At 35.3% G+C, this 19135-nt stretch overlaps 1 protein-coding gene across 1 annotated transcript in view; it reads left to right on the top strand.

The window, feature by feature from the left end:
* BRINP3 (BMP/retinoic acid inducible neural specific 3) overlaps nt 1-2886 on the top strand; it is a gene marked incomplete at its 3' end in the record, with an annotated part of 366859 nt that extends 363973 nt beyond the window's left edge. The window contains exon 7 of the mRNA XM_080825146.1: nt 1770-2886. Within this exon, the coding sequence (XP_080681272.1) occupies nt 1770-2886 (1117 nt within the window). The remainder of the gene's footprint in view (nt 1-1769) is intronic.
* Between the last annotated feature and the right edge of the window lie 16249 nt (nt 2887-19135).

The following is a 19135-nucleotide window of genomic DNA, read 5'->3' as shown; positions in this document are numbered from 1 at the left end:
ACAGGCATACATGCTTCTGGCAAGCTGGATATTATATTTAATAGGATAAATGGAGTATGAACAAGTAGGTACAGAATAATACAAAATTTTAAGTGAAAAAAGGTACCATGAAAAGAGTAAGTATGAGGCGCATGGGTGGCTCAGTAGGTTAAAGCCTCCCTTGATCCCAGGGCTCAGGTCATGATCGCAGAGCCCTGGGATCAAGCCCCACATCAGGCTCCCTGCTCAGCGGGGAGATTGCTTCCTCCTCTCTCTCTCTTTGCCCGCCTCTCTGCCTACTTGTGATCTCTCTCTGTCGAATAAATAAAAATAAAATCTTAAAAAAAAAAAAAAAGAATAAGTAAGCACCATGAGAGAGAAGGAAGGAGTTATGGGATTTATTTGGGAAAACAAGAAAGAACTCACTTAAAAAAAAAAAAAAATATGTTGCATTTCAAGGGGAGGATGGGCAGGAAACGAAAATGAATACGTAATATAAACAGCTCAAATACTGTTATGGATATTGAAACGTTTTTATTGGTTATTTAGACAGATTAGACAGATTATTAGACAGATCAATACCTATGTTTCACCAGTATTCTGCATATACAACGTCTTTGAAACAGCAGCAGTGTTCAAGTATAAAGGATTGAGTGTAATGGACACATTTCACAGAAAATCTCATGGGTACTAAATAATGAACACCAGAAAGGCCTAAGAATATCAGAAATAGATACATTGGGCAATATTCTAGCCACAGGCATAGAGTCTCAGCCTAACTATTTTTCACAAAACTCAGTGTGGAAGATATTGCTATTCCAAACAAGGGAATGGCACGTTAGAGATGCCCTTCAACTCTTCCATGATCGTACAGCTGTGATGAAAACAAAGAATTACCTGGTTACAGGACCACACAATTTTTCCTTCATTATTTTACTGAGATTTTAAACACACCAGAAGAGTTTGAATAATGTGGGCAAAACATGAAAAGTAAAAATCTTACATTTGCCTCATGATTAGCCTGATTTCTGGGTATAAATACGGAAAAACGTTAATGACTCAAATCAAACACATTAAACTGACACACTTAACCCTTATTAAAAAAACTTGTAGTTGGTTTTAACAAGATATTTTGAACAATTTTCTTGAACAGCCTGCAAGAATAAAGTCAAGCATGTTTTAATAATATTTTCCTTCTCAGTGGGTACTTGTTCGGTCAATACTGATAAAACCTGATTATTTAAATACACCGATTGACACTTTAAAGTTGTTTATTTTTCTTTCATTTTTATTTTACTCTCTATTTGGCTTCTTGCAACATTAGTGCTTTATGAAGCTAAGAGCAAATGAACGAGCAGTCAGCATTTATACGCTCTAATTCTACTCTAGATATTTTGTGATAATATCACTTTTATTTCCTGTTGCTGGTTAGCATTTCAAAACAATAACTGACCCAATTATGTTCACAATCAGCTTCCAAGTACCCTAGCGAAATGACAATCTCATCAGAAGGTAGTCCATGCCATATTTCATTTCAAATCAAATATATCCACATCTAACCTTGTGCAATGAAGAATGAAAAAAATTATCTAATATATATGTAACATATATAAATATTATATAAAATGTATCTATTTTCAATTATAAGCTGCCTGGATCTTTTATCCAAATAACTAGAGCTAACCTAAGAAATGATAGTGAGGCTTTCAGAGCTAAAGTTAATTTTATTGCAGTACACACAAAGAAATATCTTTGTATTTATATAGATTCGTGTTGTTTTCTATTTCTAGAACCTCAACCTACTGGCTCACTCGCATCCAGTCTTTTCTCTACTGCAATGAGAACGGTCTCCTGGGCAGCTTTTCCGAAGAGACGCACTCGTGCACTTGCCCGAACGACCAGGTGGTCTGCACCGCGTTCCTGCCTTGCACGGTGGGCGACGCCTCCGCCTGCCTGACCTGCGCCCCTGACAACCGCACCCGCTGTGGCACCTGCAACACGGGCTACATGCTGAGCCAGGGGCTCTGCAAGCCCGAGGTCGCCGAGTCCACCGATCACTATATTGGCTTCGAGACCGACCTGCAAGACCTCGAGATGAAATACCTGTTGCAGAAGACGGACAGACGGATCGAAGTCCACGCCATTTTTATCAGCAACGACATGCGCCTCAATAGCTGGTTTGACCCCTCCTGGCGTAAGCGGATGCTCCTCACCTTGAAGAGTAACAAGTACAAGTCGAGTCTGGTCCATATGATCTTGGGTCTCTCTTTACAGATTTGCTTAACTAAAAATAGCACCTTGGAGCCAGTGTTGGCCGTTTACATCAATCCCTTCGGAGGCAGCCACTCCGAGAGCTGGTTCATGCCCGTGAATGAAAACAGCTTTCCGGACTGGGAGCGGACTAAGCTGGACCTCCCGCTGCAGTGTTACAACTGGTCGCTGACTCTGGGCAACAAGTGGAAGACGTTTTTTGAGACAGTGCACATCTACCTGAGGAGTCGCATCAAGTCAAACGGCCCCAATGGCAATGAGAGCATTTACTACGAACCTCTGGAATTTATGGACCCTTCCCGGAACCTGGGTTATATGAAAATCAATAACATTCAAGTGTTCGGTTACAGCATGCACTTTGACCCTGAAGCAATTCGGGACTTGATTTTGCAGCTGGACTACCCCTATACTCAGGGATCCCAGGACTCAGCACTTTTGCAACTTCTAGAGATAAGAGACCGTGTAAATAAACTCTCCCCACCTGGTCAACGTCGTCTAGATCTTTTCTCTTGCTTGCTTCGTCATAGACTCAAGTTGTCTACTAGCGAGGTGGTGAGGATCCAATCTGCTCTGCAGGCGTTTAATGCCAAATTGCCAAACACAGTGGATTATGACACGACCAAATTATGTAGTTAACCATAAATGTCAAGCACAACCCAAAATCTTGAAGGAGTTTTTACAGTGCTTTTGTGGAACAGTTTATGTTTGGAAGAGTACATTTAAATTGTCTTTTCAATATCTGTCTTATATCAGTCAATAACATTGGATGGCAATTTACACACATGAACTTGCTGACAATGAATATATTATACTGCAGTTTTGGTTTATGAATGAAATAAATACTGACACCAGTCTAGAAGACATTCTACTTTTTACAATAAATTTCATTTGTAATTTTATATGTTCCGTGGCAATGCTTTTGTGCATTACATCCTCTAGAGGGAACATAAAAAGATACCAATAAAATTTTGTAGCTGAACAGTTATTAAAAAGAAGTGCTGTGGGATTCCTTTTTTCCATGAAATGAGTTTTATTTTGATATAGCTTGTTAGAACCTGGGGAAAATTCACCAAGAGTTTTTTAATGGAAACATTTGAAGGTCCCCTTCAATAGCCATTAGAGAAAACCCAACTAGGTAGAATATTTAGTGTTCAGTTGAAATTTTTATGGTCAACAATACAATGCCAGTGGTACCTTTATTACTTGTGCTTATAAATCATTCCTACAGACACTGTCATTATTAAAATAAACAGGTAAACTATTTCCTGCCTAAATATGAGAACATTCTGGCAAACAAACAAAAAAACTAGTGTGATTATAAGCCCATGATGGAGAAAGTAAACCCTTTATTTCCTTAGAAACTTCCTTTTTCTTCCTTTTCTTTCCCAATTCTAAACCAATAATCAGCATACTCTGCACCATCATTTTCATTTCAAATACTGGAAACCTAGTTATTCCAGCACTTTACCAAAGTCAGTAAAATAGCATTTTTAAAAAAAAATTAATTAATTTATTTTTTTGTTAAGATCTATTTATTTATTTGAGAGAGAGAGCACGAGGGGGGGGCAGCGAGGGGGGGCAGCGAGAGAGGGAGAAGCAGACTCCCCTCTGAGCAGGGAGCCCGATGATGAGGGACTTGATCCTGGGACTCCAGGATCATGACCTGAGACAAAGTCAACCACCCAACCAACTGAGCCAGCCAGGTGCCCCAGTAAAGTAGCATTTTTAAAATTTGTAAGTTTTAATGTGTTGGTATAAAATAATTAATCAAATAAGTAATTCAAATGTAGATAGGGAGGGAATTTTTTTTTCCCTCGGAGAAGCTACTACTAAAATATATTTTGAAGACCAAACTCATTCAATATAAAATTGAATTTAGTTGAGATTTTTGGCTTGAAATTTGAGTTCCCATATTACCCATGGTATACTATTAGACATATAATTTGTACTTTTTTTGTAGGAATTTAAATGACATTTCTGTTTAGCTCTATGGATGTATCTGTAAAGTGTGTTACGATATTTATCACTCAGCTTTTGTCTATATATTTCATAAACATTTCTTGTAATTGAAACAAGTACACTGTTCAGCCCAGCTTTCTTGTTGGGGGTCATGGGGTCTTTTCTTGGGCACTGAGAAAGGAACCCATGACATGCATAATACTGATGACGAAAACATTACACAGACATTCTAGATTCTTGGGCTGTTTGTTTTTGATTCTAAAGCATTTTATTTTATTTTTGAAAAAAGTTTACTTATTTATTTCTCAGAGAGAGAGAGAGAGAAAGCACACAAGCAGGAGGAGCGATGTGGGTCTTGATCCCACCAGTGGCCACCCAGGCATCCCTGATTCCAAAGCATTTCAGAACAAGTGGACAGTTCAGACAACAAATACTTTTTCAACTTACCATAGACAAGGGATTGTTTTTCCACCCAGTATCTGAAGAGCTGATTTTCTTTCTTTTTTATCCAGTTTTTCTGGTATTGTAGATAATACAATAGAAAAATACACATAATTATTAAATACCATAATTCTTATATCATAACAGATATTATCTTCATTTAATTCTGACAACAACACTAGGTTACGGATTATTATACCCACTTTCTTGGTGGAAAGAACAAAAAAGCAAAGAACAGGCTCAGCCTGGTTTGTCAAATTCTCCAAGATCACAAACCAAGATGTTGAAAGACCAAGATTCCAACACAGACTTTTCTGGATGAATCTGTTCTCTTTTCACTGTATCACTGAGCCTTAAATGAAACATCCTATTTCTGTATTTAATCTCATCATGTGTAAAGACTTACGGCAAACAGGAATCACTCACAAAATTGAGGTCTAAGTCATTAGAAAACAGATACTTTTCACAGTACACTTGAACAATTAAATAAAACCAGAATTTGTCATCCAAAATCAATCATCTACAATATGACCAAGCTTATCACATATAAAGAATATGTTTCAAAGACGTTTGCTGTAAGAGTCAGAATTGCCACTAGAACTTTTTCCAGAAGAGTTTTGGGGGCTCAGATGTCCAGAGCCTCTGAGACCTATAACCCACCAAGCAACATGCATCATCACCAAAGGTCTCTGAAGAGCAATCCCTCCCTGGAACTTAAGGAAAATGTCAGTAATGCTACTTCCTTTATGGCTCAGCTCTTTCTGACCTGGCTGGCTTAGGAGAGAGAAGATTCTACAGTCACACGTGAGAAAGTATATAACTAGGCTTTTGTCCTGAGAGTTCTTGTGCCTGGCATGTACTGGCAGAAAAGTCCTATCAGATATGATCAAAGTATCTTAGTTCTAACTGTCCTGGTAATGCTGCCCATGAATTCTTTATATCTCTGAGTCAATTTTCCCCCTCAAAGTGAAAAAGTGATATGAAGGCCTTTCTCTGAATGTTGTGTCTAAGATAACATGAATACACTTCAAGTAAACACACCAAGCAAATTCTGGAGCACTATAGAGCTAAAGGATACATAAATAACATACATTTTCAAATTTCTGATATATTAGCAGCTATTAAATAGTGTCTAGGAAAGCAATATACAATATAATCTAATTTAATACAACATGTGTTTGCCAACATATGGAGAAATATGCAGTCCATAAACATTCCATTTTTCCTGAAATATATACAAAAATTCTGCTCATTATTATTTCAGGAATTTGAAAAATTTTACTTAAAATAGCTTTACTATCAAAATCTTATCTAGAGCAAAGGATCAAGAGGCATATATGCAAAAGCATATTTTAAAAGGCAGTGTATTTGATTTCTTTTTCATTATTTCTACTTCAGGTGTCTAAATTAGGGGTTAATTGAATTTAATAAATTTGGGGAAACTTGAGATTCTGAATATCAGAAATTTGTTAAGAATACATTTTCACCAGAAATGTCTCAGACTGCTGTAGCTATTTTAATGACTGTAATACTTTGACTTGCCTCCCTATCACTGGAATCTCAAATTGATTTTTAGCAAGTTAAATCAATATTCAAACAATCACTGTCAGCACAGGAAGGAAGGAAGGAAGGAAGGAAGAAAAGAGAAAGAAAGAAAAGCTAAAATAGCTCTTGGTCTTCTCTAACTGCATTTAAATAATGTAAGAAAATTAATTTTCTCTCTCTTTTTTTGTAACTCTTGTCAAGTTAGAAGGAAATATTTTGGAAGGAACCAGGATCATGTACTACTCTCTAGTCATGTGTCCCTTTTTTTACAAGTGAGCATCCTTTTTTTTTGTTGTTATGAAGGATATTAATGACCTCTTCAGTTTGAACACATCTAAAATTTGTTCATTTGAGGAAAATAAGCTATTTGAAACAACTGAAGAACAAAGTAAAACTATGTGTATTTACTAAAGTGGAAGGTACAGAATATAGAAATTCAACCTAAAGGGAAGTTAAGTTTTAGAACCCCAATAGAAAATAAAAACAATTTTAAAGAATAAATTTCACTTCAGAATTTTAAAAGCTACATATAAGTCTCTCAAATCAATGTGACAATTGGAAAAAAAAAAACTTACATAAATCAAGCTTAGAGAAACTGTAATAGCAATTTCATTCTGATTTGGTGCCTAGGTCATTTAATTAGAATAATAATCCTGGAGCAAAATTGCATTTCCCTTTGGTCATAAGTATGGCATTTATCATTTGAAACTACAAAGTAACAGATGTTAAACTTGCAGTATTCTTAGGCAATAATTGTGCCATCAGCTGAATTTTTAACATCTGATGGTTTGTATTTTGCCAAATCCATTCACTGCACTACTATCCTATTGTTATTGACACTCCACTTTCTTCTCCTCCACCAACACGATCAGAGTTATATTTCTACCTTCAGGCTTTCCTAGAGATAATATGAAGTCTAATTCAATCACTCCAAAGTATTACAGGATTTGGTAAATATGCCTGAACTGGCGATTTTTACACATCTCCATTTCTTTAACACCAAGGTAACGTTAGCTATTCTAACGAGCCATGAGTGACTGATGAATTGGAATATCCATGTCATATCATTTGATACTGAGGACATGCAGCCAAGAGTGGTAAATTAGTACACATAAATGAAATTCAATCTGAAATAAACATGCCACACTTGGAGTTATTGCTGGTGTTGGCAGTCAGACTAACCATTTAATGACTGAAGTACTATTTTATTCTGTGGTTATATAGTATAGCTATCACATAATAACTATCCTATATAAAATGAATTAATTAAATACCTATGCAGTACCTACCAGGAGTAAATGCACAGTCCTGAGAGTAGAGTGAATGAAAGGATTTGGGGCTGAGATAGTGACCTGACCACAGATTTCTAACCTGCCTCACCCTTCAACCACCATTATGTTACGGGCACACAAAATTCCTGGGAGGATGAAAAAAAAGAGAAAAAAGTGTAATGATGAATAAATAGGAAAAAATTGACCCATAAAAAGGATTTGTAGCAATAATACAGAACATGACACTCAAAATGTCAACAGTAATACATTTAAATATTAATTATATACCACCAAAAACTGACATTAATTTCATGATTTTACACAAAAGCATTTGAAATGGCAGCTCATGCATTCTTGGTTTTTGAATCAAAACTATAGTTTTGTTCATTCATTTATAGTTATGTAGACAGATTCTTTAAAATATACCAATTCCAAATCATGAAAGTAAGAGAAAAAAAAAATAAAACTCCTCTGTAAAGTGCATATGCTCTAGATTTATATAGATTCCACACTTGGTATTTAAGAGATCTAGGACAATTTTAGAAATATTATAAATAAAAATAATAAATGTTTGGAATACTTTTAACTAAACCACCAATGAGTGTAATGGAATTAGATCTTTATTTCTAATATATAGTTGGGTATTTCTCAACATAAACTGCAAAAGTCTTAATCCATAAGAAAAATCTATCTATAGATAGATTGCTAAATAAATATAAAAAATAAACTTAAAAACTTATTGCAAAGAAAAAAACAAAATGAAACTGACAGGTGGGGAAATACATATAATGCTATCAGAAAATTACACTATACTTATTGCAAAAGATGTGAACTCCATCCCAAAATAATATTTAAGTTTAAGTTTACATCCAGTTAAACAAAATTTAATGGAATCTTTAATTATTACACATACAACAGAATAATTTGAAAAATGTGTTTGGAGAAAGAAATGGTTGTGAACAAACAAATCAAAATGAAAATAAGACAAATCAGCGGGAACTTCCATCAAAAGACATTAAAATGTGTAAGTGGTGGGAAAATGTAGTATCAAGAAATAAAGGAGGTGCAAAGAGGGAATTTAAGAGAAAATTACCATTTTTCTTTGTTTATTAAAGAGAGAGAGAGAGAGCGTATGCCTGAGCAGGAGTTAGAGGGGCAGAGGGAGAGAGAGCGAGAGAGAGAGAGAATCTCAAGTAGACTCCATGGCGAGCACAGAGGCTGACACAGGGCTGGATCCCAGGACCCTGAGACAATAACCTGAGCCAGAATCAGAAACCTGAGCCAAATAATTGGCTGCTCAGCTGACTGAGCCACACAGGCACCCAGATAAAATTGTCATTTTAAATAGTTAAGGGGAAGGTGGTTCATACTGGCTGGGGCATTTGATTTTCTATTTGGAAAAGGGGACTCATTAATCAAATGTATATCTTAAAGCAAAAGCAAAAAAGAAATTACATTCTAGTGGTCTTAAGAGAGTTAACACTGTCAGCAAGAAATAATGCTGTTACTAGCTGGGAGATCCTAGTGTTCAGAAGACATCACTCCCTAGGACAGAGCGGTCCAGTAGAAAGATAAGTCCAAATGCAAGTTATGAATGTAATTTAAAATTTTCTTATAGCCATATTTTTTAAAAAAACAGAAGAAAAGAGAAATAAATTTTAACATTTTAATTAAACCAGCTTATCTAAGATATCATAATTTCAAATGTAATTTACAAGAAACTTTATCAGAGGGATATTTGTATTATTGTTGGTATTATCTCTTGGGAATTTGATATATATTTTGCCCTTACATCTCTGTTTGGACTAGCCACATTTCTAGGGCTCCATAGTCACAGGTAGTCCCTGGATACTGTTCTGACAGTGCAGCTCTACGGTGTGACCCTCATTCTTCTTGTGTGGTTTGAGCAGCTTCACCCATGGAGTGACTCTTCCTAGGTGGGAGAGTATCCTGCCATCTTGATTCAACTTCTTTATCGGCTCTTTCTAAGTTTTTGTTTATATATTTTCATTATCTTCATTTAAATATTTTTAAGGCTTTTCCTATGTTCTGACACAGTGGTTAAAATCTGAACTAATTGATTAACATGACTCTGTTGCTCAACAGTTGCTCCTGGTTATCTGATCTACACTTCCTCCTTTATCCCAGGGTTGATAGCAGCCTCTGTGTTTCAATTTCTGATTAATTTGTGGATTTTAAAAATTTTTCTTGCTTTCTTACTCATCAGCTCTGCTTCAAAGGACAGTTGCATAGTTGTTTATTTAGTTTGTCAATTTTAAGTGTTTGTTAAGGAATTTTTTTTTACCCCCTTAAATTGCTGAGTCTATGTTGATGGAAGTCCACAATTCATCTTCTTCTTCTAATTCCCTTTGATACTTTTCTAATCCATCTTCTACCTAGTCACCAGCATGAACTTTTACATTATAAACCTTTTAAAATGGTAATGTTACACAGCTCTCTGCAGAAAAGGATTTAACTCTTTAGCTGCCATGGAATTCCTTTCTTAATCTAGCTCCTGGCTATTTCCCTATCCCCCTCCTTCAAAGTATTTTTTTCATATCAAACTATGCCTTCAGTGCAAAAGTGACATGCTCTTTCTTGTCTTTAGATTTTTTTCTTCTGCAGGATCTTGCCTTCTGCCTGCAACATTCTTTCATCCTCTACCACTGATGGCTTTCTAAAACACAAAGTAATAATAATTCCCATTCATGAGTCAGATAAAATCTTGTATTTGAATTTAATCTCCATCTTTCCATTGGTAAGATGGATCATTCCCTTTTATACCTCAATTGCAACAAGGTAAAAAAAAACGCTAACTTTTTTTGGTATTTTACAGTACTAATTTTTATAAACCCATTAGATTGTAGATTTTTAGAAGGCAGAAGCTGTGCACACTCATATATTTTTTTAAAGATTTTATTTATTTATTTGACAGACAGAGATCAGGAGTAGGCAGAGAGGCAGGCAGAGAGAGAGGAGGAAGCAGGCTCCCCGCCAAGCAGACAGCCCGACACGGAGCTCGATCCCAGGACCCTGAGACCATGACCTGAGCCGAACGCAGAGGCTTTAACCCACTGAGCCACCCAGGCACCCCTCATATTTTAAAAAATATTTAATATTTACCATTACTGACAATCCTGAAACCAGAGTTTCTAATACCCAGCAGACTTTGTAAGTATAACAACTTGTAGTTCCATGAATAAATGATATGGAAAAGTGGTTCTGAATTGAAAGATGCCATAAAGATTCCTTGAAAGATTGCTATTAGTAATTATGTCAAGCTTGAACATTCCTTATATTATACTAAATTTGAAATCATCACAGCTAAGACCCAACAGTGTAAAATAAGCAATTTTCTTTTCTTTTCTTCTGGATTTAAACATCATTATTCAATCCTTTAAATAGTATTCATTGGTCATTTTATCAACAAAATATGGTTGATGCCACTGCTAGTAGAGCTTGGTATCATTTTCCAGAGATACATCACCTTTTAATATGTAATAAAGAGTGATGATTAAAAGATTTATTTCAAATACAAATTTAGATGTCCTTCCCCTAACAAGCCATCTATAGTACCCAACACAAAAAAGAAGAGAATGGAAAATGAGTAACTCCCTCCAGAAAATTCACTTTCTTGATTTTCATACAACAGAGCTAATTAATAATAATAGGAGGCAGAAGGATCCAGAAGTGGATTAGAAAATGATGCCCCACTAAATGAATTTGAATATGGTTTTGTGTTTTTATTATTACTATTTAATATTGAATAGGATTAAAAAAAAGAAAAGGAAGAAAAAACATACAACATGTTTCTACTTTCCAGTTTGCCTCAGTACCATCTGTGATTTTTTTTCTAAAAAGATTGTTGCAAATTTTAATAGCATTAACTTAATTTCAAGCTGTTAACCACTTGCTTCTATTAAAAAAAATTCCAACATGTCTTCCTTGTTCAAAATTTAATTGAATTATTTAAAATTAATTTAGTTTAATATAGAATTTTCAAGGCCCTGATGATCATTCACATTCAGATTATTGCTTTCTATTTATTTTTTGGCAATTCAGTCATTCCATTTCTATTAGTATTGAATATTCATTTATCAAATAAACATTTACTAACGTGTCATAGACTGCTATGTGTCGATCATACAAAGATTTTTTTTTTAAAGATTTTTAAAATTTACTTGACAGAGAGAGAGATCACAAGTAGGCAGAGAGGCGGGCGGGGCGGGGGGGGGGGAGCAGGCTCCCTGCTGAGCAGAGAGCCTGATGCAGGGCTCCATCGCAGGACCTTGAGATCATGACCTGAGCCGAAGGCAGAGGCTTAACCCACTGAGCCACCCAGGCACCTCATACAAAGACTTTTAATGTGATCACTGCTCTTAAGGCCCTCAGTATGGTTAACAAAAAAATTAAATAAATTAGAAAAAGAGTGGAGGGTGGAGGGAGCTTTTACTCTCTCACTTATGCATCTGTAATGAAAGGATTAGTGGAAGTACACTAATAAAATTAATCATAATTCAGAAATTTAATTTTCTATTTTTGCTTTCATCTTCCTTATATAATTAAACTTGACTATAATAAACATCTAGTTTCATGCAGAAAGCTCATGGAATTTTCTAAACTCATTAAAAATAAACTCATGCAACATCCTTCCAATTAAATATGCTCATAATTAAATTTTATACGTAAGTTAATAGCAAAATGATAGGCAATAAAATATAATAAGGCATCATAATTTGACTTTCAGTTTCAATGGTGACACAGAAAGAGGTTGAAAGTCATCACTTCCTTCCATACAATAAGAAAAACTAAATTCCCTGAAAATCAATAACTTTTATTGAATCTATCAGATAACTAAAGAACTGAGTTTGCAGATCAGTCAACACCCCCAGAGTCTGGAGAAACAAGTGAATCCAGAGAGTAAAAGCCAAGATTTGCTTCCCTGAAGCAGAAGCTGCTGGAGCCATAAACTGGTGGGAACATCTCAATGATGACTTTCAAGAATTGCTTAAAGCTGGTTTTGGTCCAGCACAAAGTTAAGAATCTCCTGGCGACATTCTTACCTACCCTATGAGCCACCCCTCTTTGTGAATTTTGCCATTAGGACCACCAACGGATTCTCACGGTAAAGATCAAAAACAATGGCCACATAGGTCTGATAGAGGTAGAGGAAGAGAAATCATTGTGAAATATGCCCAGACATTTCTCTGTAACAAAGGATTACTCTCCAGGGAAAAACCTTTGCCAGAGTTTATCCCACATGATGGGAGGGCGTTCCGTTTATTTTAGTTCCAGCTGGCCTTCTTGTCTTGCAAACAAGGTGACAAGGAAGGAATACCACTAGAGAAAAACACTCGTCCACAGTCAGAAGCAGAGAGCCACTAAAAGACTACTACTTAATCAAAAGAATATAAAATACTTTCCCTCTGCCTCCCCCCTTCTTTACCACCATAGCTGCAGGGGTCCAATATAGTGGGTCATAGCTGAAACAGCAGACTCTAAGAAGGAGTAGTAAGAAATCAAAGTGAGCATGAGAGACAAAACCAAGAGAACTAAAGGAATAAAAACTTCTGACATCTACAATTATAGAACAAACAAAAAACAGCCAACCGCCATCCAGATTAACATCACCACTTCTCACTAAGGCACATTTACCTCAGCTCCAATTATCCAATATAGTATGCCTACATTTCAACAAAAAAATTACAAGGCAAAGAGGGGGGGAAAAAAAAAAGATACTGGGATTTTATAACAGGGAATTTAAAATAACTATGTTTCACATGTTAAACTCTCTAATGAAAAAAGGAGACAACACACAAGAATATATTGATAATGTAAGTGGAGAGATAGAAATTCTAGTAAAGTATCAAAGGTAAATGGTTGAAAACAAAAACACCTGAAGAGAAATGAAAACTGCCATTGATGAGTTCATCAGTAGATTGTAAACAGTTGAGGAAAGAATCAAAGATTCGTAGGTTTAAAGATACATCAATAGAAATTTCCCAAACTGAAAAGCAAAAAGCAAAAAAAAAAAAAAAAAAAGAATTAGAAAAAAAAAAAAAGTAAAACGTAATTGAAATCCAAGAACTGAGTTGCATACCAGCAAATTGTGTAGGTTTGTTGCCCTAACCAACAGAACCTTAAAATGTGATTGTCTTTGGAGATAGGATCTTTAAGGAAGTAGTAAAGTTAAAATGATGATCATTAGTACGGGACCTAATCCCGTATGAAGGATGCTCTTGTAAGAGATTAAGACACAGACACACACAGAACGAAGACTTTGTGAAGACACGGGGAGAAGACTGCCATCTCTTAGCCAAAGAGAGAGGCCTCAGAGGAAATGAAACATAGTTACCTTAATTTTAGACTTCGAGCTTCCACAATTGTGAGAAAATAAATTTCTGTTCGTTAAGATACCCAGTCTGTGGCACTTGATTATGACAGCCCTCTTGAACTAATCATATAACAATGGAACAATTTCAAAAGCTGTAACATACAGATAATCAGAATAACAGAAGACAGAACCACAAAATATTTGAAGCAGTAATGATAAAGAGCTCACCCAAATCAATGACAGACAACAAATTACAGACCCAGGAAGCTCAAAAAACACCAACTAGGATAAATATCAAAAATTCGAAATCTAGACAAATCATATTTGAGCTGCAGAAAATCAAAGACAAAGATAAAATCTTGAAAGCAGACAAACAGGAAAAAATCGCTTTAACTAAAGAGGAATGAGGACAAGAATTAAGCAGACTTCTAGTCTGAAATCATACAAGCAAGAAGAAAGAAGTGTAAACGATTTAAGTTCTGAAAGACAAAAAAAAAAAAAAAAAAACACCTTAGAATTTTACTCCTGGTAACATAATCACCTAAAAAGTCTAAGGGAAGGAAAAAAAGACATTCTCACGTAATAAAACAACCCCTCACCCAACAACAACAACAATAATAACAAAAAAATAAGAGGATTAATTACTGGGGCACCTGGGTGGCTCAGTGGGTTAAGCCTCTGCCTTCGGCTCAGGTCATGATCTCAGGGTCCTGGGATCGAGTCCCTCATCGGGCTCTCTGCTCAGCAGGGACCCTGCTTCCTTCTCTTTCTGTGCCTGCCTCTCTGCCTACTTGTGACCTCTGTCTGTCTAGTAAATGAATAAAAAAAATCTTAAAAAAAAAAGAGGATTAATTACTAACAAATGACATTTTTTCTGCCAAAGAAATGTTTTAAAAACTTTCTACAGGGAGAAGGGAAATTGTATGGGTCAGAAATTTAATCTATGTAAAGAAAAGAAGAGCATTAACAAAACAATAAAGGTAGGTATATAATTTCTTACTGTTTGTTGATCTAACAGATAACTGTTTAAAGTATTAAAAGCAACAATATGATAGGCAATTATCATATATATATATATATATGAATAAATGACAGCAATGTCATAGAGATCAGAGGAAGGTATTGGAAATACTCTGTTACAAATTACCTGAATTGACGTGATGTTGCATAGTGTTTTTAAAGTTGCAATTAAGATAGTTAAAAATATATATTATGCCCTTTAGAACAACTGCTCAAAATATACATTTTTAAGGGGCACCTGTGTGGCTCAGACGGTTAAGCATCTGCCTTCTGTTCAAGTCATGATCCCAGGTTCCTGGATCGAGCCCTGTGTCAGGATCCTTGCTCAGTACAGAGCCTACTTCTCCCTCTCCATCTGATATTTCCTCTGCTTGTGCTCTGGCTCTCTCTCTCTCTGTCAAATAAATAAATTAAATATAGATACATATGCATATATATATATATGTGTGTGTGTGTATATATATATATGTATATATATATGTTTTTTAAACAGTGTAACTGATATGGTAAGAAAGGAGATAAAAGGGAATAACAAAATTATGTTAAACCCAGAGAAGACAAAAACAGAGGGGGAAAAAAAAGAAAAAAAAACCCAGTAGATATCAATACAAATATATTAATCAATTTAAGAGTGAGTAGTTTCAATACACCAATTAAATGTCAGATTGTTATAATCAATTAAACAAAATGTTATCTCAAAGAAACCATTTTAAATATAAATAAATCAGTTAGCTTAAAAGTAAAGGAATGAAAAAAAGATATGCCATGCTCACACCAATAGACAGAAAGCTGGCGTAGCTATAATTGTTGATGAAACAGGTTTCAGAACAAGGTGAATTATCAGAGATAGAGATAGGTGCTGCATAATGAAAAAGTGATCAGTTGGCCAAGGAGACACAACAGGACTTACCATGTACATACCCAAGAACAGGGCATCAAAGTATATAAGGCAACAATTGATAGAACTAAAAGAACTAAACCAATCTGCGGCTATAGTTTGAGACTTCAATGTCCCTCTTCCAATAATTAATAGATGAAGCAGTGAGAAAATTAACAAAAATATAGTTGACCTGAATAGAACTATCAATCCAATCATTACATTCAACAACAGTAGAATATGTGTTCTTAACACCATGGGACTGGGGCTCTGTGTTTTTGAGAAAAAGCCACAAAGTGCCATTTATTACATCATATAAAGGGTACAAACTATTCACATGAATCATTGCTTTTTTTTTTGTTTGTTTATGGAGCCTTACGCAAGTCTATATCCTAAGACCCTGAGATCATGACCTGAGCTGAAACTAAGAGTTGAACACTTCATCAGCTGCATCACCCAGGCCCCTGAAATATTGTGGTTGGTGTTGGCCTTGATGACCCAGCTGAAGTAGTGTTTGTGAGAGTCATGTACTGTAAACCTTCTATTTTCCCCTTTCCATATTATGCTCTTTGGTAGAAAGTTACTTTGTTCACCCCACACTTAAGGAGTGTGTAGTTATACTCAGCCTCTTTGAGAGTTTAGGAGCTACAAAATTTAACTGAAATTCTGCATGGGAGAAAGGTCTCTTCACCCTTATCTGCTTATATCAGTATGGAGTCATGGATATTTATTTTATTTTTTTAAATGATTTTATTTCTTTATTTGAGAGAGGGTGAGAGTGAGAGAGAGAGCATGAGAGCAGAAAGGGCCAGAGGGAGAAGCAGACTCCCTGCGGAGCAAGCAGCCCAATGTGGGACTTGATCCCAGGACTCCAAGATCATGATCTGAGCCGAAGGCAGTTGCTTAACCAACTGAGCCACCCAAGTGCCCATGGATATTTATTTTATACTTTGGGTTATAACCTGATAGTATTTATCAGCTTTTGTTATGAAGAGTTCTTTAAGGTGACTTCTGCATGCCCTTCACCTGTCAGTATCATGGTGGTTTTGGTTTTGGTGTTGAGCACCTTTTTACTCTGTCACTAACAAGATGCTTCCAGCTCATATATTTCCTGTCTCGATCCTAGAAGTAGCCATTTCTCCAAGCAACTCTAGTTCCTTTTATTGGAGAATAGCATTAGCAATCAAGATCTGGCCATTAGGGTGTGCTCATTGGCACAGAGTTGTCTTTGTGTCTAGGCCTTATCAATTAAGAAAGCAAGAGTACAAAGTTAATATAAAACAATACTTTCTTATATACCAGCAATGAACAAAGGTCATTAGGTAAAAATTAAGGAAGTCTGAATAAAGTACAAACTTTAGTTAACAATAATGTTATATTATTTATTAATTGTAACAAAGTACCATACTAATATAAATTGTTAATAATAGGGGAAATTGGGAGTGGATGATATATTTGCACTACCTTCATAGTTATTCCATAAGTTGAAATCTGTTCTAAGTAAAAGCTGTTTTAAAAACAAGACCATAAGACATTCTTGAAATGTCTTACTTGAAATTTCATAAGTACAAATATTTTTCAAACAAAAATCTCAACTCTTAACATTTCCTAAGACATGTTGCTGCGATATATGTTCATTACCTCAAATTAATCTTTTTATCCCTAAAAACAAACCTTCCTAGCTTGATAACATTTTTTTTTTAACCTGACTTGTAGGTAAGTGTGACTACATGTCTAAATATTCAACCAGAGAAATGATATCAGCAACTCTCATCTCACTTGCTTAAGAAAAACTCGGTCTGGGCTCATTCTTTCTTTCCTCCCTGCCTATGAATGGCCATGAATGGTGCTGCCTGGAAAATCGTATTTCAAGGATAGCAGAGCCCTCAACTATTCTGAAATGAAGACTCCAAGTAGATCCCTTGTATACACATGAGATCCATGGAAACCTGTGCATACCCATATAATACATTATGGGAGAGAAAAATAAATTTCTCTTTTTTGACTCATTGCATTTTAGTTCTTTTAAAAATTATTCTTTAGCTTTCATTCTACTAATGCATTTTAATGCATTCTATGCTTTGCTTTTTCTCCAGTGGATCCTCCGGTTGAATATCTAATGTGTTTTTATAGTAATGGGCACAAAATTTACAATTTACAAAATATAAGAAATGCTTTTTTTTTTTTTATAAGAATATATTCCAGAAATGCAAACCTTATGCCCCTTTTATGGCTTCAAATTGTTTTGCTCTAATTCTTTTGATTGAGCTTTTTCTAAATTCCTTATATGAGTATAATAAGTAATCAAAATGACCATCAGTTACCTTAAGCTGTTGTGATAACATATAAAGCAAAGTGATTATTTTGGCAGTAAGCTTGCTTCGCTCTATACTAAAGGATTCAATATTGCTATAATTTTGTTTTTTATGTCACTTTCACAAACATCAGCCTATCATTCAGGTACATAGTATCACATGGAATTGTTCTAACACTCTTTTTAAAAAAATATATTACTTTTGGTTAAGGCAGTTACAGAAAGGAAGTTATGACACCAAAGTGTGCCTGAATTAAGACCATGTTTTCCAAGGGTCATTTGATACATTCAGTGATTAGAGAACACGAGATTTTGTACCTCTGTAATATATGGTTTGATCAAATATCATTTATACTTATGAAAATAGAACTCCACAGGGTACTACTAACCTAATTTTGCCTATTATGTATCAAAGATTTTGAAGGTATTTTCTAATCTTTGGAAATGCTTATCTAATATTAAATATGACTAGTTTGGGACAGTCTCATTTTCCTAATGGCTTTGGTGACATAGATCTACCTAAAATGGAAAGATTTTAGTTTGTTTAGTTCTGTTTACTCAGAATTGAACCCTATATTCATTTAGTTAACAACAACAACAAAATAGGCCATCAACCATGCAACCATGTGCCTATAGTATTGCTAAGTTCTGGGAATAAAACAATGGGAAACAGACATTGTGACTAATTTTGCTGGATATTGATAATATTCTTTACTTTTTTCTTTTAATATTAGAACTCCTGAGTTTTAGCTGATATTGGCTACCAGCAAGATAGAACATTCCTTAGTATTCTTTAGCAAGTTGCAGTCATATAGCCAAATTCTGGCAAATAAAAGGTGAAAAAAAGAAATGCATGGTTGGGTCATTCTCTCAGTGCTGGCTACATAATTTGCAGGGTTTAAATGAAGAGTAAACATGCAGAATTTCAAGATGGTGACAGTGGTACATTAAACTGAGCATGGAACCCCTCTAAGTGAGGGGTCCTTGGAATCTGCCTAGGCTTTGGAATCTGACTCAGCATGCTCTTATAGGAATGTGGTTAAATAGTCCTTGTACTTTTATCCCTTCTGCAATTGCTAGAATAAAAAAATTACATCAGGGCTTAGATGAGCCATGGATCCACA

This window comes from Martes martes (assembly GCF_963455335.1).
Source record: "Martes martes genome assembly, chromosome: 15".
NCBI lineage: Eukaryota > Metazoa > Chordata > Mammalia > Carnivora > Mustelidae > Martes > Martes martes.
The sequence above is the reverse complement of the archived record's forward strand: the minus strand, read 5'-3'. Positions and strand labels throughout refer to the sequence as shown.